The following is a 26,935-nucleotide window of genomic DNA, read 5'->3' as shown; positions in this document are numbered from 1 at the left end:
TGCCTGGGGGCCTTGCCCATAGGGCTGAGGTGAAGATTCTGCCTTTCTAGCAAACTCCCAAGGGATGCTCATGTTCCTGCCCCAAGGGTCTTCACACCTGCCCACCTCTGCTGCTTCTCCACCTCCTGCCACCATCCAGGTAGAGTCTGAGCGGCTGCAGACACCATACCCGGGCCACCTTCTGGTCTCAGCCAAGACCCTCCTGTCCTCCATGGTATACTACATGGAGGGGCAGAGGCTAGGTGCAGTTAGACTGAAGGGTCCATCTCACCCATTGTGCTCAGGCCTCTGCTGTCACAGCGGAAGCACGGGCAAGGGGAGACGGCCGAGGCCCACAAGGCAGCTGTGCCTCGGTCCACAAGGCACAGTTCAAAGGGCACACAAGCTAATGGGACCAGATGGTCTGTGCCTTGTTTGTGGGCGCGTGCCTCCCACAGGCTCATGCGGTGATTTCCTCGTTTGTTCCTGCCCTCCGGAAACAGAACAGCCATTTCTAAATGAACGGGGGCTGAAGGCCCCCTTTCTTGCCGGCCTGCAAGCCATTGAGCCTTCAGATATGAATCTGTTGAATCATGGAGCTTTCTTTAAAAGGTCCGACGGCCGGCTTGATCTGGAAGCCAAGCAGGGTTGAGACTGGGAGTAAAATGAAAGGAGAAACAACCCCCCACTTGCACCCCCTGTAAAGAGACCCTGGTCAGGGCGTTACCTCCCATCAAATGCAGGGAATTAACTGTTAACACATGAGGGCGAAGCCCTTGGCAAACCTCCCTAGAGAGGCTGATCAGCAGCACTTTAGTCTGGAATTCCCACTGCAAAGCTTAGTGGGGGAGGGGAGAGCCCAGGGGCTGTTGGCTGGCCCTTCTGTTTTCAAGCCCCGAAGGAAAGAGATGGAATTCAGCTTCTTTCCCTGCGAAATGGGTCTTACCAAATTGAAATCCTTCAAAGCTTTAAGACCAAGACCCACAGTATTCCCAACTGTTATGTTTCTCTTGGCTGATGTCTATTCTTTTATTCCAAAACAGACCCATCGTTTCCAACACGGAAGATAAGGCTGGTCATGGGCCCCCACCTCACCCCACCCCCGCTCCCTTTGGGGCTTCCTAAGTCATCGGAGCCCCCCCCACCACTATGGTTTCCACCCCACGGCTTTGCCTCAGGTCTCAGTGGCCACCCTCGACACAGCCTCAAAGGGACATGTCTGTCTGAGGCTCGTGAAGATAGCTTCAAACCTTGCACGTTGGTCCTGCATAGCCTTTGGATTCCTGCTGAAACGCATGACCTGGACCGACACCTGGATTACTTCGGGGAATAGACTTGAAACATTCCATAGCTGAGTGACCTTGGGTGGTGGGCATAACCTCTCTGAATCTGGTTTCTCCCTGGTCGGTGTTGTTGAGGGCAATTAGGGAAGGGGTGGGGGTCAGAGGGCCGAGTTCCTGTTTGCTGAGCGCCTTTTTGCCAGGCCTGAGATTTCAGTCTGGGGGATGCGGGGAGCTCAGTGGGCCTCGGGTACTTCTCCTCCCCGACTCTTACTCTTCCCACCCCTGTTCTTTTCCTGACTTTTTTTCAGGCAGATTTCCTCCCCATCAAAGCGCATTAGCACCTCTGAGCCAGAGGCCAGGCACTGGGTTCATTCCTGTTGACCAAAGCAATTTCACAGAACTCCAGCCCTTCTTGGCTGGAGTGGCGGAGAGGGGCCGGGGCAGGGGTTGGTTCACATGCTACCTCCCTTTCCGGGAGTGGGGGGTAGGGGGAGCTGTGACTGCAGTTGGGGCTCAGGAAGGAGGAAGCTCAGCCCAGCGGGGTCCACACACCATAGGACCGGCTTCAGGAGCAGACCCACAGGGATTTCCCCCTCTCGCCTCCCACCGTGAACTTGGCCCTCTGGGCGCTCAGAGATGCCTGCATTCAGTCCCAGCAGGACCCATCACACAGGCTGGAAGCAGGCTGCCCAAACCCCAGCTCCCTCGGGCCATGGGAAGGCAGCTGCTTCCAGCCAGCCTCCTCCGGGCTCGCTTCCTTGGTCCGTCGCACTCGCGCAAAGCTGGCTCCCGGAGCTGCGGTTGATCAGAGGCCAACATCCCCCACAATGATTCTCTTCCCCATCACTGCAAAGTAGCTTCCTCTCCCCACTTCAGCTGGAACATCTTATTTAAAGTTCACACCCGAAGAGACGAGGGTGTTGATGGCTAATTCCCCCTAAATGAGAACCAGGAGGCCTCTTCCCTTGGCTGACAGCTGTGGGGTCCGTGTCCATCTGTCTGATCCCCTCTGGCCCCAACACTGCCTCTGGGGGGAGGGAGGACTGCTATGGGCAAGCTGCCAACAACGGGCGAGCTCCTGTTCCTTCCAGGAGCACAGCGCACCAGCTGCTGACTCCTGGACCCCAACCCCTGCGGTGTCCCCTTGACTTGGCCCAGGAGGGTGAGTGGGGGATGATGGATAGTTTTTCTTTCCTCCAAATGCCTTGCAGGGGAAGCAGTCTGCATGGTAGGTAGGGAAAGAGAGGCCTCCTTGGCTTTCCCAGACTTCAGGAGTGAGGGCTGCTGGAGAAAGAGGCTGGGCTGGTGCACGGCTGTGTGCCGTCAGAAGGGCTATAGCAAGAGACCGAGGCTGATGGGTGCCGCCCTGCAGCAGTGAAGGGAGGCTGTGTGTGCATTCTGCATTAAGCCTTCTGGTTGCTCAATTTCACCATTAACTCCTGCCATCCAAACGCACCCCGTTTCAAATACAGAGTATTCCAGATTACCAAAGAAATCGCTGCCCATTAAGGAAAGCTTGGAAAACACAGAAGGGCATAGAAAATGATTCATCATCCTAACAGGTTCCTCGGGAGCACCTGAGGCATCTCTCCTCTCCCCCTGTGTGAACCGCCTGCCCCCCTTTAAAAAAAAAAAAAGATGTCTTAAGTTATCTATTAATTATAAATCTTTTGCTCGCTTACTGTCATTTCGTGAGCATTTTTCACGGCCCTGAAATATTTTTCAAAAGGCAGCGAGGATGACTCCATGGCATCCAGCCTTGAAAGTAACATAATTTATTCAGCCATTTCCCTGTTGATCACATTTAGCTTGATTCTAGTTTTACACTATTATAAATAATACTGTGATGATAATCATTGCACATAATTCTCTGCTGTGTGTGTAATTATTTCCCTTGGATGGATTGCTATTAAGTGGAATTACTAAGTCACAAGGTGTGCGTATCTGAAGACTCTTATTATATATCATTATATTGCCCGAAAGAGATACCGTTCCATTTTATTTCCTCTTCCGAATTGCCCATTTATGTCCACAGTTTTGGGGGGCTTTTTTCCCCCTAAGGAGGTTCGTCTCTTCTTTGTCAGAGCCTTTTTTTTAAATATCTGCTGAAAATATTAACTGGGTTTTTGTTTTTTTTTTTTTTTTTTAGATTTTCTGTTCATCCATTTGAGAGAGAGGGAGGCAGGGCAGAGAGGGAGAGCACCAGCAGAGCAGAAGAGCAGAGGGAGGGGGAGAAGCAGATGCCCCACTGAGCAGGGAGCCCAATGTGGGACTTGATCCCAGGACCCTAGGCTCATGACCTGAGCCAAAGGCAGATGCTTAACTGAATGAACCACCCAGGTGCCCCTATTAACTGTTTAAAAAAAAAAGTTTAATTATGGTAAAATAAACACAGCCTAAGATTTACCATCTTAGCCATTTTGGAGTGTAGGCTTCAGTAGAGTGAGGTATACTGGTATTGTTGTGCACCTGTCGCTGACATCCTGCTCCAGAACTTGGGTATGTTACAGACCGAAACACTGTATCCATTAAGCAGCAAACATGCATCTTCTGGTTCTCGGCACCCACCAGCCTGCTTTCTGTCTCCATGAACCTGGTTGATCTAGATAGCTCAAATGAGTGAAATCATACAGTATTTGCCCCCCTAGTGCCTGGCTTATTTCACTTAGCATAAATGTGCTCATGGTTTATCCATGCTGTATCACGTTTCTGAATTTCTAGCCTTGTTAAAGCTGAATGATATCCCATTGTGCGACTATGTTACATTTTGCTTCTCTATTCAACCCTCAGTGGGTACCTGGGTGGTGTCTAGTTTTCCGCTATTCTGAATGAAACTGCTATGAACACGGGTGTACGTTCCTGGTAATTTTTGACATACAGAACTCTCAAAATCTTATAAAATCTGACCCGTTATTCCTTCCTTTTGTTCCTGGTTTTTCCTTTTTTTGCTCTCATGTTTAGACGGGTCTTGCTTGGCCAGGATTAGGAAGATAGTCACAGATCTCTTCTTCTACTGTCTTATTTCTTCATGTTAAATTCTAGACTATCCCTAGAATGTGTTTGGACAAATGGTGTATGTTCTACTAAGAACATGTTTGTTAATGAGAGACACAGATCAAAATACCTCAAATTAACAAGAGTGTATTCAACTGAACAGGGGCAGCTCGTGGCTGAAAACTGGCAGAGACCTTCTCTCTTTCGGGGGCTTTTCTCTCTGCAACAGCCTTCCTCCCTCTGGAGGAATTTCTGCTCTTAAATGGTTTGGGAATGCCCAGATTTACGGATGGCATGTGGCTTTGGGATGTCTTGGACAGGACTCCTGCTCCAACTCTGTATGACTTTACACGTCTAAATACTCTGGAGCATTTCCAACTCTTAGTTTAAATATTCTTGAGAGCAAACCCTGCTTTTTATTTCTGGCGCAGTCAGCCCTGGCCAGGAAATGGGAGAGGGTGATGTGATAGAAGAAAAATAAGGCTTCCCAGGTGCATCTTTTATCAGGAAATTCATGTACGGTTTCTCATGGGGTGTATGGGCTGGGCAGACATTGTAATTTGTCTGTATGAAGAAAAGCTGTAGACATCAGTCTTATTTTTCCCAAATACATAATCAGTGCTCTTTCTTTCATCAACTGATTTGGATGCCCTCTTTCTCATAACCTCGATTCTTAACATTTACAAAAATCTTCCTCTTGGGTTTTCCATTCTGTTCCATTTAACTATTCTTCATACTGTACTGTTTTAATGATTGTAGCTTTGTCTGTTATGTGATATGTGGTACAAGTTCTCTTTCATTTCAAAATGTCTTGCCTCTTCTCTTGCATTCATGTTTCCTGGGTAGACTTCAGACTCAGCGCATCAGCTTCTTACTTTTTCTACCATTTTTTTCAGTGTGTCAGCTTTTTAGTTCCAATATGCACTGTTCACATTTGAATTGTTTGAAAACCACACGAGCATTAGTGTGAAGATAATTTCCACTTTCAAAACACCTCATGAAAGCACTATTTCTACTTATTTTTATTTTTTAATTTTTTAAAGATTTTTTTAAAAGACTTTATTTTATTTTTTAAATTTATTTATTTGACAGAGAGAGACACAGCACAAGCAGGGGAGAGCTGGAGAGGGAGAAGCGGGCTTTGTGCTGAGCAGGTAGCCCTATGCAGGACCCTGCTGGTCATGACCTGAGCCAAAGCCAGATACCTAACTGACTGAGCCACCCAGGCGCCCCTTATTTCTTTATTTTATAAAGAAAGAGTGAGCAGGGAGAGGAGCAGAGGGAGAGGGACAGAGCAGACTCCTCACTGAGCACAGAGCCCGACGTGGGGCTCAATCCCAGGACCCCGAGATCATGACCTGGGCCGAAATCAAGAGTCGGATGCTTAACTGACTAAGGCAGCCACCCAGGTGCCCCTTTACTTTTAAATAAAAATGAATTTAATGTAATGTAGAGGCTTTTTCTTTTCTTTGTTTTGTTTTAAGCTATCATGGCATCTAAAAACCAGACCCACCCCAGCAGAGATAGGAATTTCGAAGTTAATCTCCTCCAGCAACCTGTTGAGTGAGTGACTCAATGAATATGTGTTCAAGTCCATGAACACGGATTGGCTTTTGATACCAAGGGAGTGGAAAGCTGGAATGATTGCATGGATAACTTAGCAGGAGGCATCCAGGTGGAAGCCAAAGTAGTGGGAGAGGTTTTGCTCTTCCTCTGGCCGGGGTCCTGACCTTCAGAGGTCTCATGATGACTCAGCACTCCCAGGTACACATAAAGCAGGAAGTCCCATGACTCAGACCTTGAGAGTATTAGAAGGTGAACACAGACACATTGGTTTTGTTCGCTAATTAATTTGTTCATTGATGAATTCAACAAAGAATTCACGAGCACCCGCCCCGTGCCAGGTGCCAGGTGGAGAGGGCTCCACTTTATGGGGGAGAACAGACCACAAGCCACAATGTGATCGATCGCCTGGGGAGCTTGCCAGAGGGTTGCTCAAGCCCGGACTTTTGAACACGATGTTATTTCGGCTTCTCGCTACTGAGCTTAAATCCTTGACATCCCCCGCCCCATGTCCACATTCCTTGGGTCCAGTTCTCTTGAACACGATCTCTGCTCCCCTTCCTGTGGATGCTTCCATTCATCCGCTTTCTTGCAACATAATGTATCTTTATTTCTCATGGAAGCTGGGTGCTGCTGGACGACCGCAGCTTTGGGGTAAAATAATGTTTCCTTCAAGTCCTACCTATTTTTGTGACTAGCTGTGCAGTTTGGGACAAATTATTTAAAATGAGGTGGATTTTATTTTTCTTACGTGCCATATGGGGTAATGAAAACACCCTTTGTGAGGTTGTTTCAAAGGTTCCATTAAATGGGATTTTATGTTAAAGCTTGCCGTCAAGTGCCACATCAGAGGTGGTGACTGTCTTTATTAATAGCTGGCCTTCCCTTTGGGTCAAAGGGCTTTGAAACCTAGAGATTTATCATATTCTTCCGGGTTTGGCCTGACTTCGCGAAAATCATTCTTTCTACTTAACTTGCCCCTTTCGAAAGGATTGTGGGCCTTCAGCTTCTTGTCAACTGTTGCACTGAGTTTATTAGCATAATAAGTGTCTTCGGGCCAGCCCCTGAGATGGATCTGCTCCACCACCTTCCTGGCAAGTCCGGTGCTGCTTTCTCTCCCTCATTGCTCACGAGGCAACCAAAGCAACCTCAGATGCTACAACTTCATTAGCGGCAAATCTTAAGTGTCTCTCTTGATGTCTCTCCCGTCCACAGTCTTTACACTGAATCCCTTCTCCATCTCTCCTGTGTCGCTCCAGGGTGGGTTGGGAGGGTGCATTCCCTCTGTTTGAAAGCCTGCTGGGCTGTTCATTATCCCGGGGTCAACTCTCCCAGAGTTACATCCTAAATCTCTGTAAGCAGTCTCGCTTGCAGAACGGCGAGGATGGGCAGTGGCGTGGAAAGGAAAGAACATTAACTAGATTCAGAGTTTGGAGTTGGGGGTCATCAGACCCTATACAAGTGAGTTTTATCACCTATACAAGTGAGTTTTAAAGCTCACTTTCTCTTCTCAGATCTGTTGGCTCCTTCTTTGAATGAGGGGTCTCTGAGGATCTTTGGGTTGTAAACTTAATTAAATAGAGGCAGTTGGGGGATGGGAATACTAAGAATCGTTGCCTCCTCTTGGTGTTGGTATAATTAGGGTATAAAGGAGAATCCATTTAGTGCAAGAGTTAAGCAAATGGCTTTTGAAAATGGAAGTCTGATGGAAATCCAAAATACGGCATGTGTACCAATCTTCAGTGTAGAAGTCAATGATTTTTTTAAAAGATGTATTTATTTGAAAGACAGCAAAAGCGAGAGAGATCAGAGAGACAGAGGGAGAAGCAGACCCACTGCTGAGAAGGGAGCCTGTTGGGGGACTCAGTCCCACGACCCAGAGATCATGACTTGAGCCAAAGGCAGACGCTTTACCAACTGAGCCCCCCAGGTGCTCCAAGTCAGTGATTTCTTACATGATTATCTACCGTCTCTCTACCCGCCCATCTCTCCCAGCCCCCTTGTCCACATAAAAACAGAACATTTCCAGGGGCACTTGGGTGGCTCAGTGGGTTAAGCCTCTGCTTTCGGCTCAGGTCATGATCTCAGGGTCCTGGGATCGAGTCCCACATCGGGCTCTCTGCTCAGTGGGGAGCCTGCTTCCTCCTTTCTCTCTGCCTGCCTCTCTGCCTGCTTGTGATCTCTGTCAAATAAATACATTAAAACAAACAAACAAACAAACAAAAAAAAAAAAACAGAACATTTCCATCATCCCATAAAATTCCCAGTGCCCCTTCCCAGTCTGTAGTTAACCTCCAGAGGTAACCACCGTTCTGGTGGCTGTCATCATCAGATGACTTTGTCCGCTCTTTGGGAGTCTTCGTCAAGAAGATTTCATCTTGGTCTTCATATACGTGCCGTCGTCCTGCATGAACGTCTTACGACCGCCTTTTCATTTCTCATCCTGTCTGGGAGAGTCATCTGTGTCATTACATGTACCAGTGGCTCTCGCCTCGTGTCGTGTTCCTTTCATGAATATTCCACGGTATATTATGTAAGCTCCATTTGTCGGGCATTCTGAACACTTGATTTTTTTTTTTTCAATCACTCTTTTAAGTAAAGCTGCGGTAGGCATTCTTGGACATCTGTGACGGTGGACATAGATTCTCCTGTTGGGTAAATGCCTACATATAGAACTGTTGGGGTACAGGGCAGGAAGACTTTACCTTCAGAAGAAGCTACACAAAAGCTCTTCAAGGTGCTTTATCATTTTCCATCCCCACTGATGGTAGGTGTGAGTTTTAGTTTCCCCACATTTGGGGAACGCCCCAGCAACGTTTGGTATGGCCAATCTTTTGAACTTCAGCCACTCTGGTGGGCATGTAGTAGTATCTTACTGTGGTCAGAAGCACCCTTTTTTTTTTTTTAAGAACATTGAAAATTTGTATTTGGAGCCCTAGGTCATCCCCCAATGAGATAGGCAAATGGGAGCAAGATCCCTCAGTGCTCTGAGATTCCATTTCTTCCCCTACAAAATGGTGGGGAATGGGCCATGATTGGCGTGGGAGGCATGGGGTCAAGGGAGAGTGTTGTGTGTAGCGTTTGGACAGTCTGGAGGAGTCGAAGTGTGAGTGAGCCTGTTGAGGGAGAGAAAGTGGTGGTTGAAAAAGAGAGGGATGATTTCAGGAGCTAAGTCCTGGAGAAAATGGAGGGACACGGATGTTCACAACATTATTTCATTCGCTACTAACAAGGAAGACAGAGAGGATAGGTGTGATCTCCTGTCAACGAGAGAGATCCTCTCTTACTGTTCCAGTTTCTCCTTGGAGTATGAGGCAAGGGCAAGTTGGAGCGTATGGAGAGCAGGTATGGGAGGTTCCAGGAGCCAGGAGGAACCTATGAAGGATGTCCTGGAAGCAGAAGGGTGAACGTTGCAGAGAAGGAGAGCAGAAATTGTCCTGACATTGAGGTGCCCACATCTGAGGATTGGGGTCATTCATTCTACAAAATACTGGTAATGATAATAGCAAACAGAGCACTTAACATATTCTAGGTCCTGTTCTGAACTCTTTGTGTGTAATAATTCGATTATCACAAAACTCTCTTTTAGTACTGTGATTTAGTCTCATTTTACAGATGGGGAAAAGAGGGTTCAGAGAGGTCAAATCATTTGCCTGAAGTCCCCCAGGGACAAAATGGCAGCTGGTCGGCTCTCTTCACTGGTGGTTTTGCTGGGTGAGCATGGTGTTCGAGGTTGGAGGCTGGGGCTGTTTTAAGGATGGACCATGGTCCCTGAACGGGCTAGGGAGGGAAGAAGGCCCAGGATGGTGATGGATGGCCTATCTCTCGGAGTCTGGCAGGAAACAGATGGCCCTCTTAAAAGGGGTAATTTGAGAACAGTTTAGCGAAAACATCATTAAAAGGAAGGAGGTGGGTTTAAGGAACCTGTGAGGAGGGGAGGAACTTCTGCACTGGTCCACGCAGGGACCCGAGTATCCTCTTACCCTCCTCCCACTCTCCTCACCCGTGGCTGCCTCTGCCTGTGCGACCCTACCTGGAGGTCCCTGAATGCAATTTGTAGAGGTCAGAGGGAGGGAGGCCCTGTCACTTCCAGCCTTGGGAACCCACCCAGGAGTGGGGGGCCTATGGGAAAGGTCCTTAGTCAGGCGCTCCTTGAAGAGGTCCCACTCTGCCTCAATGCCCTCCCTCACGCTGAGTGGAAAAGACCAAGTATCTGAGGGCAGGGTAGGGGCCCTGGACCTGCCTCTGACAGGGGTCCTCCAGCACCTCTTACCCCTCCCCCACCAAAATCCAGCAAGAGAGGAGACTGGAGACTGATCCAAATATATCAAGCTCCCAGTGAGTCTCCCCTCTCTCCCCATCGTGCCCGTAACAATCATGGTTCCCCTGGGTCTTTCCCTGGGACCCAGAGCGGGCAGTCTTGCTTTGCCCACAGAAGGAAACATCTGAGCAGAGTCGCCTGTGACATTATTTCCATAAACTCGGAGGCTTTGCTAATCCCCTGTGCCTAGCGTTCACTATTTTGGTTCTCATCTCCTACTTTGCATTATTCAACGTGGCAACAGATCCCTAACCCAGGTCGGTGTGAAAAAGCCCCGGGTTTGAATATGAACCTTCTGTCATTGATAACTTCTCAGGGATATGTCATAGTCCACAAATTAAACTGCCTTCCCATAAGGAGTGAAAGCCTGGTAAAAGATGACAGCCCTTAAAATTCTTTCCTCTCTGCCCCCCCACGTTTTTCTTTTGTTCTGTTTTGTTTTTTAATTCAGCTGTCTTAGTCAGAAGGGTCTCTCTCCGGTGTTTTGGGAGAGAGTAGGACCCTTGGAGCAGCTTCCAGAAGCATGGCTTTCCTAGAAGCGTGATAAAAGGAAAGGAACCCCCAGTCTGTATAGTGACAGGGAATTTAGGTTCTGCCCTAACTCACAGGCTACTCTGTGATTCTGTATATTCAACCTTTCGGGAGCTGTTTATTCATCTGCAAAATGGAGATCGTATTCTCCTTAAATATTTCCCTCTAGATAATAAAAGGAGTTCATTGCCAATGTCTCCGCATAAAGGCATCCGGTAAAATTACGTAAGACGGTAGACGTTTTCAGCATTATTTGTTCATCCATCCCCCCCAGTTTGGACGTACTCGCAGAAGACTCGGTGTTTTTTGTTTGTTCTTTCAGATGAGGAAAGGACAAGAAGCAGAGAGGAAAAGAGGTCTCAGGCACCCCCCGCCTTGGGCTACCCCACTGTATGTCTGCGAGGCAATAACAAGGGGGATATTTCCTTAACAGACCCCTGCCCTAATGTCCTCAGACTTGGGAGCCAAGGAAAGTCTTCCCTCGCTGTGGAGAGCACCTCCAGCCTCCCTTCCACTCAGATTTTCCTCAGGACTCTTGGCCAGGGTCCTGCTCTCAGGAATGAACCAGAACCGAAACGGGGATCGCAGTCCGTGATGGGGATTTGGTTAGACTCTGGGCATCTTTCCAAGGGGATTACAGCCAGCGCATCTGAGGAGAAAATAAATGGCGCGCTGGGGTCCCCTGAAATAGAAACCAACCTCTGCACCATTTCCCGGGGCATGGGGGAGGCTGTGGGCTGCTTGGTGAATTCAGCAAGGCTCTGATGTGGGAAGACGCAGAGTGAGGTCACAGCCAGCAGCCAGTGACCTTGGGCTGTCTGTTTTCCCTCCCCGGCTCCAGTTTCCTCGTCTGCAAATTTCGCGGCTAGAGAAGGTGCCCTTGAGAAGTCCTTCAGTTGGAACATTCCTGATTATGTCTCAATGGCTGGGGACGAGGGAAAGGAGGAGGGTTTAGCCCTCTCCAAATCTCTGAAGATTAATGTCACCATCAAGTAATCCTCTCTCTCGTCCTCTTGGTAAATAATTAGGATGCACCAGAGGTGTGGTTTTCAGACTTTTATTTCTGAGCCTTGTAATGCTTTCTGAAACAAGAAATCTTATCCCAAAGCTTGTGTGAGATAAAGGAGACCACAACAGATCTCCTCTCTTGCAGGGGATAAAGTTGACCTAGAGTTTGCCCTTGGCCACAGCGGGAGACCTTTACAGAGGACATCTTCATATTTTTGTTTGTTTGTTGTGGTTTCAAACACAAAGTACCAGTTTTCTTCAATCCACATCAACATAACTGATGGTTCAGGGATATTAACTTGAAAGGGATTGGTTTAGGAATGACTTTCTGGAGGACTGGTCCCCTAGTGGGATGGTTATCGAGATGTCCTCTAGGTTGTGCTCCCCATCCCACCCTGCCTGTGATCCTGATCTCCCAGACGGGAGCCCTTCTACTTTCCTCAAGCGAAACGATAGGGTAAAGAGCGCCATGTTGAAAGTCAAGAGTTGAGGGTTCAGTATCCAAAACCATCAACCTGTGTGACCTTGAAAATGCATCTGCTCACCCACTCTGGGTCTGTATTTCCTTCTTCATCACGGGAGAGTGTTGGTTCAGTGTGGGACTGCTGACCCTGAGCCCTCACAGCCGGGGACCCGTGGCCTTCACCAGGTGGGCTCCACACCTGGCAACCATACCCAGGTCTCCCAGCTGCCAAGTATGCAGAGGGGAGATGCCAGAGAGCAGATGTGCGACATTACCACGACAGCCCTGCTAACTCCCCAGACTCTGGAGGAGACAGTCCCCGTGCGCTTGTGTGAGGACTGGAATTGACATGTTAAAATAAAGCATTCCCAGTAGCTGCTCTCTCGAGAGTTTTTGACTAGTAAACATAGTCAGTGCAGTCTGCAGTGAGACCAGGCCTGCCCCCGTTTACCTCTGTGGACTGAGCCCAGAGTGGCCTCGTTCACTTAGCAAAATGTCACTACATGGAGGAACCCAGGCCGTCCTGGCTCCTGGCCCCCTCTGCTTTGTGTAGACACGGGTGTGAACTCTTGGGAACTGGAAGGAGCTTTGGGGTGTCTCTGGGAAAGAGCCCTCAGGCGAGATAGCAAAGTCCAAGCTCTATCCAGCTCCTTCTGGCCCGAGGTCAGCTCAGGGCAGATGTGCTGGAAGAAGACCCCACAGAGTTCCCCGCATGGGAAAGAGGAAAGACTGTGTCTTTTTTTTTTTTAAGATTTTGTTTATTTATTTGACAGAGAGAGATCACAAGTAGGCAGAGAGGCAGGGGCAGAGAGAGAGGAGGAAGCAGGCTCCCCGCTGAGCAGAAAGCGCGACTCGGGGCTCGATCTCAGGACCCCGAGATCATGACCTGAGCCGAAGGCAGAGGCTTAACCCACTGAGCCACCCAGGCGCCCCAAAAGACTGTAGTCTTGATGTGAATAGCAGCTCCCATTTTTTGAGGCTTCCTGGAGTAGAGTATTAGGCGAAACGATCGGTACCCGGGATCTCATCTAATCCTCACCACCCTCGCTCCAGGTGGGTATTAGAATCCGTGTTTGATAAATGCTTTGTCATTTACACAAGGAGAAGTGGCCCCTCTCATTTCCTGGCCTTTGTACTGCTTTCGATAAAATGACATTTATTAGAGTTCCCCCCCCCCATAAAGAAGTACAAAGGCAAAAACGAAGAATGGCCCATGATCCCACTCCCTAATCCCGGATGAACTCTGTAAATAGTACAAAAATAAAAAATAACACATAGACATGTATAGAAAGTTCAGGCAGTAGAGAAAGTAATCAAACTCCAAGGCCAACACTTCCCTTCCAATTCTCCCTGGACCTTTCCCCAAAGGAAAGGACCTTTTAGTAGTTTGTGGGCATAATAACTTGCAGAAAAAAAAATATATCATTTGTAGCAACCATCCTACTCCCAGTGGGTCTCTACATGTCCTCTCTGTATTGTTTTCATTCTTGTTTGTATCAAAAGATCCTACTGTGAAACGGTGCCCTGCATCTTGCTGCTGCTGCTGCTGCGTCTTTTAATTTGGTCTTGGAGATCGTCCTACGTCTGCACATACATCCCTCGTCTTTGTGATGCTTACATGATGGTCCACGAATTCATGGATCCTGGTTTTCTTAGCTTCCCGTTGCCAGAAACTGCTGCAGTCAAGGCCACAGGGTCTGGCCTGGCTCTTATATTATGGGAGGACTCGAAGGCATATATGTGGGGCAGATTTCTAGCAGGGAGAATGCCAGGTCAAAGGCTTGTCCTTCAAATAGGCACCACCAATTTCTACTCTTTCTACCAGCCACAACGAAAAAGCCCATCCTCTTGGCACTGGGTGTCATGGAAGGCTTTAAGTTTTTGCCAAATTGATTAGGTTTTATTTTTCAAAAGATTTATTTATTTATAGAAAGAGAGAGTGTGGGGAGCGGGAGGAGCTATGGGAGAGGGAGAGAGAGCGAATCTCAAGCAGACTCCCCAATAAGCGTGAGAGCCCAATTCGGGGTTCGATCTCACATCCCTGAGATCATGACCTGAGCCAAAACCACAAGTCCAAGATGCTTACCTGACTAAGCCACCCACGCACCCCAAAATCGATTCTTTTTTTTTTTTTTTTGGAAAGCTCCTTTAAATTTTGACCTGCATTTCCTTAATTGTGACTAATCGTATTTTTCACGTATCTCCTGGCCTTCCAAAAAAGCCCTGTCTTTTTTTTTTTCTCTCCAGGGGATGTAATGACCTATTCTCACGTTCCCTATGCACTTTTTCTAGGGCTTTATTATTATTGATAATAGTGAGTGTCGTGGAGGGGAACTAAGGGAAATGTCCTTTCTCACGTGTATTGAAAATATTTCCCAGGGTTTACCATGCGTTTGTATTTCTGTCTCTGCCACGTTTTTCCACCGAAAGTTCAGCAGGCAAGTGTCTGCAGAGCAGCCCTAGCACTATTTTGGCTTTTCAGAGACCAGCTCCCTGTCTGTTCGGAGTGCATGCTGTGAATTTCAAGCAGGCTCTAAAGAGGGAGAGCTGCTCTCTGACCACGGAAGCTACTTTTGGTTTTATTTCATCGCCGTAACATACTTTCATCACCCCGTTGGCCTACCAGGTTTTCCAGGGCAAGTCCGGTACCTACCACCTAACTGTCTTTCTGCCAAGAAAGCCAATTGGCTAAATGTTACAAATGTGTAACCTGATTTACCCATCTTTACTTGATGAATTTTGGGATTTGGTTACTGCTTGAAGATTGTAAATAAGTCCGTCTGTGATTTTTGAAGTTCTGTGGTTTTATTTCTTGTTTGATGGATTTTGTCGTGGGGCCCCTTGCCCCTCCCTCAAGAAGAACTCAAGGGTATTTTAGTCTCTCTGAGTTCTTAAAACTGGAGACTCTTTGCTTCCTTTGTTCTTGAGGGGCAATTTGGTGGTGAATAAAATATTTGGATTACAGTTTCTTAACTAAAAACTAGCTATCCATCCATTTATCCATCTATCCGTCTCTCTGTCCATCCATCCATCCACCTATCCATCCATCCATCCATCCATCCATCCATCCATCCATCCACCTATCCATCTATCTATTGCTCCATCGCTCCACCTGTCCATATCCATATATCTTTTTATCCACCCATCCCCCAATTCATCCATCTCTCCATCTACCCATCTCTCCATGCATGCATGCATCCATCCATCTATCCCTCCATCCCTCCATCCCTCCATCCATCCATCTCTCCATCCATCATCTATCTTCCCATCCCTCCATCCATCCATCTCTCCATCCATCATCTATCTTCCCATCCATCCATCCATCCATCTATCCATCCATCATCTATGCATTCATCTATCATCTAATAAAGTAATTATTTAACTGTGAATGATGTCCCCAGCTACTCAGTGTAGGAAATAAAACACAAAAGCACCTCATCTACTCTTCCTCCTCAGTTACATTTCACTCCCTACCTCTAGAAGTATCTGTTTGAAGTATCTATCATTTCCCTGAATCTTTGTACTTGTATTAACACTACTTTTGCATGTATCCTGAAATAATATACAGGGTTGTATTGCCTGTTTTATAACTGTCTAGATGATGGCATCCTGTTTTTCCTCACTTTGCTTAGTATACTCAGCATTATAATGGACGGTCCTCCATGTTGCTACTTAGAGCCCTGGTTCGTTCCATTTGGACTGTAGTATAGGATTACATCGTACGAGTATAACATTGTTGATCGCTTGTTCTTTTGGTAGGAAGATGGAGCCCTCTCCATTTGTCTTTATTACAAACAATACTCACTATGAACATGCTCGTGTGTATCTCCTTACGCCCATGTGTGACAATTTATCTACCAAAGGGGACTTGCTCTTTCTACCATGTATCTGTCTTCGAATTTCCAAAGTGGTTGTACAAATTTACACTCCCAGCAGAAGTGTGCAAGGATTCTCATTCATGCTTGCCCATGTCCGTGGTGTCAGGCATTTTCACTCTTTCCAGTCTGCTGGGTATGAAATGATATCTCATTATGGCTTTAATTTGAATTTCCCTGATTACTTGCAAGATGGAACATGACTTTATGTGAATCGGCCCTTCGGGTCTTCTCTGCTACGATTTGCTTGTTCGTCTCTTTGGCCCATGCATACTGCCGTGTTCTTTTACCTTCTCATTAATTGGAAGTTCTTTATGGGTCTTGGATGTGAATTTAAATACATGTTTTTGAGACTTTGACTTGCAGTTTCGTGACGGCTTTTGGTGCCTTATAGTTAAAATATGTTTGCCGGCTTCCTCTCTCGTCTGTGCCTTGCTCCTCGTTTTAAAATCCCTTCCTACTTTGAGGTCATGAACGGATGGCTTGCTTTTCTTTTCTGGAAGATTTAAGGCTTGGCTTTTCACACTTAGGTCTTTAGTCACCTTTGAACTGATATCCATGTGTATTTTTTTTAAATTTCTGTATGTGTATTTTCCTTTTGTTCTACTTCTATTAAATGAAAAGTCTGATATTTTTCTCTGCCTGTGGAACTCTTTCTCTCTTCTTTCTTTGCATTATTTTCAATGAGTTTTGAAGGAATGGAATCAAAACATCTCTACTCAAAAATATTAGCAAACTTTGCATTATTCTCAAAGCCTTAAATTCTTCAAAAGGTTGCTTTGCTTCCCCTCCCTCACTTTTTTAAGTGTTTTATGATGATGGCATTTTCTTTTATTTTTAAATTTAATTAACTGATGAATTTATTTCCTGTATATTTTTAGAAGGCATTTCACCAGAATATATCTAGATTTTGGTCCCTTCTAAGACATACTGTGATGCTTGATCTTGCCTTTTGTCTTTGGATCTGAAGACTGAAGTCTTCCCATCTGCTCAGGGAAAAAAAAAAAATCTATTAACTTTTAATCATTGCTTCTGAATTATCCCTTCTGTGCCTCTTCTGGGAATACTGTTGGAAATTGATGGAAATGCCTAGAATCGTCCTCCCTGTCCCTTCTCTCCTATCGTTGCTGTCTTTTGGTCTTCCTCCCCCACCCAGCGCCCACCGCATCTCTCTTGTTGGGATTTACTGCACTGATTTCCTTCAGGACACACTCTGTTGGCCATGTCTGCAACCCAGGCCAACCGTCCTGGTCAGTTTCTTTCCCTCTCTTGGCTCTTGATCTAATTTCACAGTTGCAAACCACCCTGTTCAGGCAGTACCTCCTTTTCCTCCTCCTGTTTCTTGCGGCAAATCTCTTTTCCAGAGAAACTTGTCCTGTAGCCACTCAGACTTGCTGCCTTACCAGAGCCACCAGCTTTCTGCTGACTCCAGGAACTCAGTCTCAGACCTTTCTTTAGCTTTCAGTGCCTCCTGCCCCGGGGAAGGGGTCGGGGGGAGAGGGAAGCATTGAACTTGAACCTCAGTGCTGTCCCCTTGACTTTGGACTTCTGGATGCTGGTGACAGTGAGAGAGCACTGACAAAATGAAAGGTCCAGAATGCACCCAGATGCTGCTTTGCACAGTTGGGGTTCAGCAATTGGTGGCAGGTGCCCCTTTGCAGCCTGAACCCCACCTCATTCCTGGACGTGGCTGTGCATGGGCCTGTACTGTGACCTGGGCAGGCAGAAGGGCATAGATTTAGGGTGGTGGCTGCCAGATGGAGAAGAGCTGGTTCTTTGTCTTATGTCTAAAGGGTTCTGTGATACCCCTTGTTATCACACATCTGTACAACTGTGGACTGCACGCAACACCATGCAGAGAAGAGACATTGACTCCCTCTGTTTGCCCCATCCACCTACTCAGGGCTTTGCTTTGACCAATCGTTCTTCTCATCATGCTGCCCTTGCTCATGCGAGACCTTGCCTCTGGGGGGGGATGGAGAATGTGCATCCTCCTGGACCTTGACCTCCTAGTATTGGCCCTGGATCCAGCTCAAGAGGGACCTGTCAGTCGTTCTGACACAGCGGTTCTTAAAGGGTGGTCCCTGGACCTGTGGCCCTCAGCCGTGTCACCTGGAAACTTGTCAGACATGGAACTTACCTCTGATCGAGGACATCAGGAACCACGAGGCCGGGGCCCAGCCATCCAGTGAGCGCTCAAGAGCGAGGACCTCTGCTCCCACAGGAGCTGATGCTGTCACCCTGCCTTCTCCCACTCAACGTCTCGGGCGGCTTTCCCAACAAATGTCCTCAAAGATGCCTTTGAAAAATGTTACGTGCTTCCTAGAGAGGCGGTTGCTCATTAACAGGTCGCTAGACTTGGTGTTCATGCTTCCTTTTCATGTCATGGAACTCCATATTTTCCAAGCCGATCTGGGCATAGAATTCTTTATTCCCGCCACCTGCTCTTCATCATCTTGACCCCTCGGCATATCTCACCTTTACTCAACTCAGAGCCTTGGTGTTGAAGCTTGACCCACCAGAGCTCCAGCTTCTATGAACTTACTCACCACCAGGCAGACCATTCCCAAGGTGACATTTCTACTGGGTTCAAGTGCCAGAGAAGAGTCACAACTGCCTTCTTGTGGCCATTCAGACCATGGGGTGAGGTATGAAGATGGCAGGGCTTGGGGATTTACTGCTGACTAGCTCGGTGAACTTGGGGAACATGACCTTTTCACAAGGCTCTTGTGGGAAGTTCATGGAACCAGTGATGGAAGGGAGACACGGTTTGAAGTGAGAGGAACTGGAAACTACCATTGGCTCAGTCATCTTCCCCTGGCTTCCATTTTTCCATCCATAAATGGCGGCATTGTAATATAATAGACAACAAGCCTATACAGTTGCGATTAAAATTTTAAGATAATAGTACATGTGAAAAATTTCTGTTAAACTGCATTATGTTACAAAATGTCCGCTACTATGATGTCCAAAAAAAAAAAAAAAAAAAAACTAGACAACCCTTAAGCTGTACATTCAGAGTCTATGTCTCTCCACCTGGTGCATAGTAGGTGATCAGAAAACTGGTGTTGCTCGTGAAACAAAGCAGAGCCCGAGGCACCAGGGCAATGCTCAGTCCCGAGGGACCTTGTTCCAGCTGACAGATAAGAATGATTTGTAAGTAGCACAGGCACTGTTTATTCTCCATCTTCTTCAGTATTGATTTGTTTATCAAAAATTTTATTTATAAAAGAGCACAAAAATAAACCAGCCCCAGTTCCGCAGGAAGTCTTGCGGGTTCTGAATTAATGAGGTCCGAATTTATGACAGTTCTGAACTGTGAATTCCTTCTCCTGCCCGGCCACAGTTGGGGGTGGGGTGGGGAGAAAGTGACCACGTTACAGGGCAGGGGTCCCTCTCTCCCTGCGGTGCACCCCTCCACACACCCCTTCCCCCAACCCCTTCATCCCTGATAAAGATGCTTTTCTCCAGGTGCTAGAGGCCGTTTCTGGAGCTCTGACATGGCTCGGGATCCGGGCAGACGCTGCTTAGGTCCAATAATTCTGTCCTGTCAAATTCTGTGTTGTGACCGCAGTATTTTATAGCCGAGAGCTGCTCGTGGAAGGCTATGAGCCCTGAGGAATGAGTATCTCTTCCAGAGTGGAGGGCACAACAGAAATGGTGGCAGAATTCTCTTGAGTTCCTCATGTGCTAGGACAAGAGTTTGGTCCCTGCACCAGCAGCAGCATCACCAGGTGACTTGATAGAAATGTGGAGTCTTGAACCCTGGTCCCAGCTCTAGGAGGGGACCCATCAGTCTGTTTTAACATGCCCTTCTGGTTTTTCTGATGCACACTCAAGTTTGAGGACTCTTGATGTGGGAGAAGGAGGAAGGAACTGGGAGGGAAGGAAGGGAGGACTCTGGAGCCCGGGTGGTCCAAGCGCCCCCGAGGGTCCAACAGATGTTCCTTGAACCCACCTGAATAAACTGAACCTAGGTTTTCTCTCCATTTACCCTAAGGCAGTGGTTTTCTTTCCTGGTTGGCACATTAGAATCAGCTAGAGGGCTCCTTAGAATATCATCCCCTAAGCTCAGACCTCAGTCAATGGAATCAGTATCCCCGGAGTTTTGTCTGGTCATGTGCATTTTTAAAAGCTTCTAGATGGTTCCAGCATGCACCTGTGTTTGAGATCTACCAATGTAGAGGATGCCTTGTTAAGAAAAGATGTAATCTGGGTTGTCTTTATATATACTATACATTTTTTCCTTAACTGTTTATTTTACTTATTAATATTATAAAAAAGACATACTTAACTAAAGGGGAAAAAAACTTGTAAAATACAGAAGCACTGAAAGGAGAGAAGAAGTAAGACATGAGTTCTAGTTATCTGAAAGCCGTCAGCAGTGTTTTCACTTGTAGTTGGATGGTGTTTTCTTTTAATCTTCTTTATTTATTTCTAATGCTCTGGTTTGACTTTATAGCATTGTGATCGTACATAATATAGCATTTTTTGTCCACCTTTTTTTTTAAAGAGGGAGAGGGGGTGGAGGGGCAGGGGGGTGAGAGAGAGAATCTCAGGCAGTCTCCACGTCCAGCACAGAGCCTGAAGCGGGGCTCAGTCTCACGACCTTGAGATCGTGACCTGAGCTGAAACCAAGTGTCGGACACTCAGTCGACTCTGCCACAAGGGCAACCCGTTTTCTGTCCACTTTTTAACTTCACCTTCTTTCTGCATAATTTCACACGTTTACTTCTAAGTAGTTTTCAGTGCGCTCTTGTAGCAACACAACAAAAATACGCTTTTCTCCGTTTTCCTGTGTCTGTGCCTCAGGATGGCATTTACGTACTCCTTTTTCTTTACCACAGCTGTATTTCAAGAGCTTTATGAAGTCCCATTTTGAACGTCAGAAGCAGAATATTACTCTCCTTCTCTTGAATTTCTTCTCCCAAGGTCTCACCCATCCTCACCTTCCCCCAGACCAGCCCCACCGGTAGACATCTACATTAGGCTGACAAAGAATAACATCTTATTGTGGAAAGTCAACAGGGGAAAACAGTGAATATTTTGCCAGTGTTTTACAGCCGCCATTCTGCCAGCCCCCGTCGGCTGACTGGATCTCTCCTAAGACACCAGGCTTTAGTTCCCTGGGATATGGTGGGACTCCTAAACAGGCACACAGAGGGGGCATCTTCGGCCAGACGGAGCCTGGCCTCCCTGCTCTGGAAAGAAAGAAAACAAATGAGTAAGGCAACATGGAAGAAGCTGGGACAACAGACAGGATGGGCGGGGGGCGGGCAAATACACTGATATTCTGTTGTGCTTGGTCAGAAATGCCAAAATCAAGCCCCGTGTACCCCTTTTCCTTCTGCTTTCTATGTATCCTTTCCAGAACTTTTGTCTTTGTTGTGCAAATATATATATACATACATATATATATAAATATGTATATCTACTTGATATATATACTTTTTATATATACAGTGTATATATTTGTAACATATATTATATGTGTTTATAAAATAGTATATTTTTTTTCTTGACGGCTCTACCTCCTGCCTCAGCTGCTGATTTGCCACTGATGGCCTCACTCTGGCGGGATGAGTGGGAGCTCCAGCTCCTGCCTTATTTTTGCTGCTACGAGTCTTCCAGATAACTCTGCCCCATCTTCTTGCAGGACATTATGGGAAGGATGCTTACCGAAGTGGAGGACCCGATCTCCATAACTTCATCTCCTCTGGATTTGTCACGTTAGGAAGAGGACACACGAAGGGTACAGTGGAAACCATTTTTTACTAAAACACACAGGTTGCCTAGGGAGCCCTGCTCTGAAACGCAAAGACAATGCAGAGCCCAGAGGCTGGTCCAAGGCAGGGAAAAGTGAGGGGTGGTGCCACGGCAGCCAGTCCTGGTGATGTACGTGGCTTCTGAGAGGTCGCAGGTGGGATGTTAGAGGGTCTGTAGATGTGACAGAGACATCCCTCTTGCCCCCCAGCCCCGGCAAGGAGTGGGACCCAGAGGCCAGGGCCTCTGCGGGGGGGACCACAGGCAACGTGGTGGGAAACTCTGCCAGCGGACGGGGCACCATTTGCAAAGTGTGTGTTCTCCTCTCGGCTTTTACCCCTTTCCCATTTGAAAGCCACATTTTATAAACTGATGTCAACGCTCTATTCTCTGGGTTTCGGAGCCAGCGCGCATGTTGGAGAGTTTCAGTGTCCTAAGTGTGTCTGTATAAACTCTCTACAGTGTGGACCCAAAGGTAGAGGTTACACAGACCTTGAAGCCTCAAGATGGCTTTTCTGCAGAGCTGCTTTGTGCCCTAGCTGAAGCTTGCCCAGCATCTGTGCGGGATGGGGAGGGGGGTGTGGAATCCTCGATTCTGTGTTTTGTTTAAACAGAGTCTTCCTAGTGTTGTGAGCATTCTGTCCTATCAAGAGGAACCGGATCCCCGACTCCTCTGTTTACCCTTCCTAACACCTGTGTATTGTTATAGACCAACTGTGAATTCTGTTGTAGGGATGCTCTAATCCCTGTCTGCCTCTGAATTACGTGTCTGTTTTCAGTGTGAGCGACCAAGGAACTTTGCGATTTTTTCTTACATTCCATGCCAACTACTTTTTAAATTCCCTATGTGATGTTTGTTCATCCTATAGAGAAAAATATATATATATATATACATATAATATCTGTATCTGTGTATGTATTTTCTGTTGTGTCTCTTTGTGTCTAAATAAAGTTTATTGAGGATACAGGTGGCATTTGTGGCTATGCGAAGTTGCAGAATCAAATTGGGACCAGAAGGGGAGTTGGGTGACACGGTGAACCAGCGAAAGACACAATCTTAGTCATCCCCATATCGGCTCGAAACTTAGGACGGCCTGCCCCCACGTCACGTGCTCTGCGATGATTACCTAGTGCTACGCAACAAATTACACAGACCTAAAATGTCGCATTTTAAAACAATACCAAACAAATGTATGATCTTGCATAGTATCAGCAGGTTGGGAATTCGGGAGCAGCTGAGCTGAATGCTTCTGGGTTGGGGTTCTCTCATGAGGTTCCAGTCAACATTGCAGCAAGGGCTGTGTCATCTGAAGGTTTGACTGTGGCAGAGGACCGGCTTCTAAGATCGTTGGCACCCAGCTTGCGGGCTGTTGGCAGGAAGCCTGCGTTCCCCTCCCCCGCCCCCACAATGTTCTCTCCATGGGCGACTTGCGTGTATCCTCACAGCATGGTGGTTGGGCTTCCCCAGAGTGGGCGATCCAAGGAAAAGAAAGAGAGAAACCCGAGTGTCTTTTATGACCAAGCCTGTTGGCGACACACTGTCATTTGCTCTCCGTATCTTACTGGTGACACAAGTCAGCTTTATTCCAGATGAGAGGGAATTAATGCAAGGGCAGAAATATCTGGTGCCAGGGATCCCTGGGGGCCATCTTGGAGATTGGCTACCCCCTTCCTCCAGCCCATGGGGCAGAGCAACAGATCTGAATTTTTCCAGCAAAACATGACAGCTCTTACCAAGCCTTCTCAACCCCAGTAATTTCCCACCCTTGCTCCTACCCCATGCAGGTGGTCCAACATGAAACACCAAAGAGTTCAATCTAAAGAACTCCCTATGTAGATTATAACAGTGACAGCTTTGGGTTCATACAGTCATTCAAAAAATACTTCACAAGGCCTGCCTGGCACTCAGCAATATTCAGAAGTAAACAAATTGGAATCTTTTTCTGTGAAACTCCTATTCCACTTGGGGGAAGCAGACAAAATGAATTCTCGACGATGGGAGCAAGAGAGAAACCTCCGGCAGGTGCAAGGACGGGAATGCTCGGCTGGGAGCCCCCCTGGTCAGGAAAGGCAGATTGGATGAGGTGGTAATTGGGCAGAGACCCGCACCCCAGGCAGAGGCAACAGGAGGGCAGCCCCGAGGTGGAAGCTTTCTTGTGGTGCCAAGAAGTAGGAAGGGGGCTAGTGTGAATAAAGCAGGGTAGAAAAGGATGAGAAGAGGAGGACATGGGACCAGAACCAGAGGGGAGCCAGATCGTGGATTTATCAGGAGGTGGACACTAGTCTGCTTCCAAAAAAACTAGATAGACCCCATCAGAGCAACACGAAGATGATTCTCTATCCCTACCTGTCCTTTGGGTCACTGTTGTCCGGGCGGCTCTACCCCACCGTGGGTGTGGGGCTTTGCTGCGGCTGCTGCTGAGTTCCTTTATATTAGCTTGTCTGTGCCTCCTGCAGCCGTCCTGAGTGTGCCTGGCCCGACCCCCGGCCCCCTCCACCAGGCACCACCCTCACCAGGTCCTCTTTATCCTTCCTTTCCTCTCAAGGCCTCTGAAACCTCCTCTCTCCTCCAGGAATGTACCTGGTGTGGCTTTTCCTCTTGAGATAATAACTCAAGTTCCATGAGCCAGGAGACTGGGGCTGGGGGAGGAGATTTGGAAACGGGCTTCTCCTTCTGATATCAGAATTCTTTCTCCCTGCACAGCCTGGATCTCTGGGAAAGGGCTCAGCTCCTCCTTCCCTTCCTTCAGTGCAACCCAAGTTCAGCTCTGAGTGGTACCTAGAAGCAAGAGTGCCCCATGGAAATATGCCATGGGCAGGGCACCCCTCAGGGGCGTCGAACATGGGGCCATTGTTCATTCTGTGTGTTTTGTGCCTTTCCTTTTCCTTCTCTATTTCTTTCTTTCTGCTTCACCTCCCCTGCCTGTCGGGTACCTCTTCCTTTATTCCCATTTTTTCTCTTCTTCCTACATTGGCATTAGGCCTTCTGGTGACTACCGCTTGGCCCCACCGTGATGCTCAGAACTGATGGGGGACCGGCTCCTGCTTTAGAAGGTCATACCATTGCCCTGCTAGCCTGCATCCCTGATTTTCATATTCCTAGAAGACTCTGACGATCTGAAAAATCACACTAACCGTCCCTGTTCTAGATGGTGGTGGTAACTTCTTCGGATACTGGGATGTAGCCAGCCCTGGCTGCCCTTTCAAAGGCCCCAGAGGCATCATGGGGAGATGTGCATCCCGGCTTTGGTGTTGACTTGTGCGAATGCAGAGCTGGGGGTGAGGATGCTTTAGAATGAGATCCACGGTGCACAAGTAATTAAACCTTCCAAGACAAACCCTAATAAACAAGGGGGTGTTTTTGGCTCTTGGGATTGCAAAGGTGAGACATTGAAAGAACTGGAATTCTGAACTTGGCGGGGGGGTCTTCGTAACCACCAAAGCCCCCAGTTCCATCTTTGTCCTGTTAGGGGACCCCATGTTTTAGCCTAGGAGGCCATGTAGCCATGAGTCTGCAATCAAGGGTAAATGGAAGTCAAGTCTGAGGAAGATGTTGACCAGACTGGCCATGAGTTTAGACCAAGGTCCCCCTACACCATTTTCTCTATTCATTAGACAGGATTACCCACCCAGGCCCCCCACGTAGGGCCCCAGAGTAGCCTTGAGGGAACCAGAGAATCCCCCAGGCTGCCACAATGGAAACCCAGTGATAAAGTCTCCTATTTGCTGAGAATTTATAAGTACCAGCATTTTGACACGTGCCATCTTATTTTCACCCTTACAATGACTCCGTGGGAGAGTCCTTGTCAGCCCCATTTTGCTACAAAAGATCTTTAAAATATGGGAATGGGAGAGGAAGACTGGACTGCAGGTACAGAAACCCTTTAGAGGGTTAACGTGATGCAGAGTAGGAACAAGGGCAGGACCCAGAAGGGAGTGTGATGTAAAGAGAGTTGTGTTTTGTTCCATTTTAAGACGGGAGAAGTCCCAGTGTATTTGCTGGCTGGTAGGAACGGTCCAGCAGAGAAGGGGAAGTTGATGACATGGGGTAGGGTGGGCGAGGGGTGGGGCGTTCAGAAGTGGTGTCCTCGGTAGGCGAGAGCTGATGGGATCCACCACAGAGATGGTGGGTCTCCACCAGGAGCAAAACCCACCCAAGAAGTCCCCCACTGATGGAAGGCAGAGTACAGGGCCCCAGGTACATGCAGGTCATATGCCATCGGTGCTTAGTGATTTGGAGAAGTGAGGTCATCAGCTGTGATTGAGGGAGAGAGTGGTCTTCCAACCCTGTTTGTCCCCAACATTCCAGTTTCAGCACAGGAAAGCCTGCGTCCTGAGCAGCCCCTCAGTCCGAGGCAAACAGGGACACCTGGTCACCCTAATGAGGACATAGGAGCGGGCCCAGCCCTGGTGGCTTCAGAGAATCTTCCACACCCATCTGGGGCCCCGAGACTCACACCCAGGACGCTGCTGCCTGGGGCTGGCCTCTGCACAGCCACGGGTGCTCCTAGGCCTCAGGACTTCCCTGAGATCAGCTGGGAGATAGAGACGAGGCCAGAACAGAGGAAGCTGCCGCCCTGGAGGACCAGTCCAGACCCTGCACACAGATCTCGAGTGGCTAGATTGCCTCATTCTGTCTGAATGACGCTACCCAGGGACCAGGCTGGCCCTGGCCATTCCCACTGCCCAGCCAGACTCTCCATGGGGTCTGAGGGAGAAGCTAAGGCAGGAGAGTCTGGGCTCCCTGCAGATGAATGAGGGGCATCTGAGGAGGTTGCTGAGATCAGAACTGAATGTAACCATCCTGATGCTAGTTCAGGATGCTCAGCAATGAGGGGCAGGGACAGCACCCCACCAGCTCAAGTTCCCAGATCTAAGGACGAGGAGCAGCGATCCAGAGGGACAGGGCTGGGCTGCTGGCACCTGTCCCTTGAGCAGGGGACAAAGCTAGGGATGGGTCCTAACATGCAGAAAGCCTACAGGTGTTGGCCAGTGCTGAGTCCAGGTACATGTTCTACAAGGAATCAGGGTAGGGGAAAGTGAGGACCAGAGCCTTGGGGTCAGTGTGGTGGCTGAAATAGAGTGTAAGAGGCAGCAGACCTTTGGGTCATGATGGGGTCCACAGGATAACATGGGAGTGGGTCTGAATAAAGGG

At 47.9% G+C, this 26,935-nt stretch overlaps 1 protein-coding gene across 1 annotated transcript in view; it reads left to right on the top strand.

Moving 5' to 3' along the window:
• Positions 1–26,935, top strand: part of SHISA6 (shisa family member 6) — a 280,372-nt gene that overhangs the window by 113,168 nt on the left and 140,269 nt on the right. The window contains exon 3 of the mRNA XM_045985890.1: positions 21,674–21,769. Within this exon, the coding sequence (XP_045841846.1) occupies positions 21,674–21,769 (96 nt within the window). The remainder of the gene's footprint in view (positions 1–21,673; positions 21,770–26,935) is intronic.

The sequence above is a fragment of the Meles meles genome, chromosome 18 (genome assembly GCF_922984935.1).
Source record: "Meles meles chromosome 18, mMelMel3.1 paternal haplotype, whole genome shotgun sequence".
Taxonomy (NCBI): domain Eukaryota; kingdom Metazoa; phylum Chordata; class Mammalia; order Carnivora; family Mustelidae; genus Meles; species Meles meles.
The sequence above is the reverse complement of the archived record's forward strand: the minus strand, read 5'-3'. Positions and strand labels throughout refer to the sequence as shown.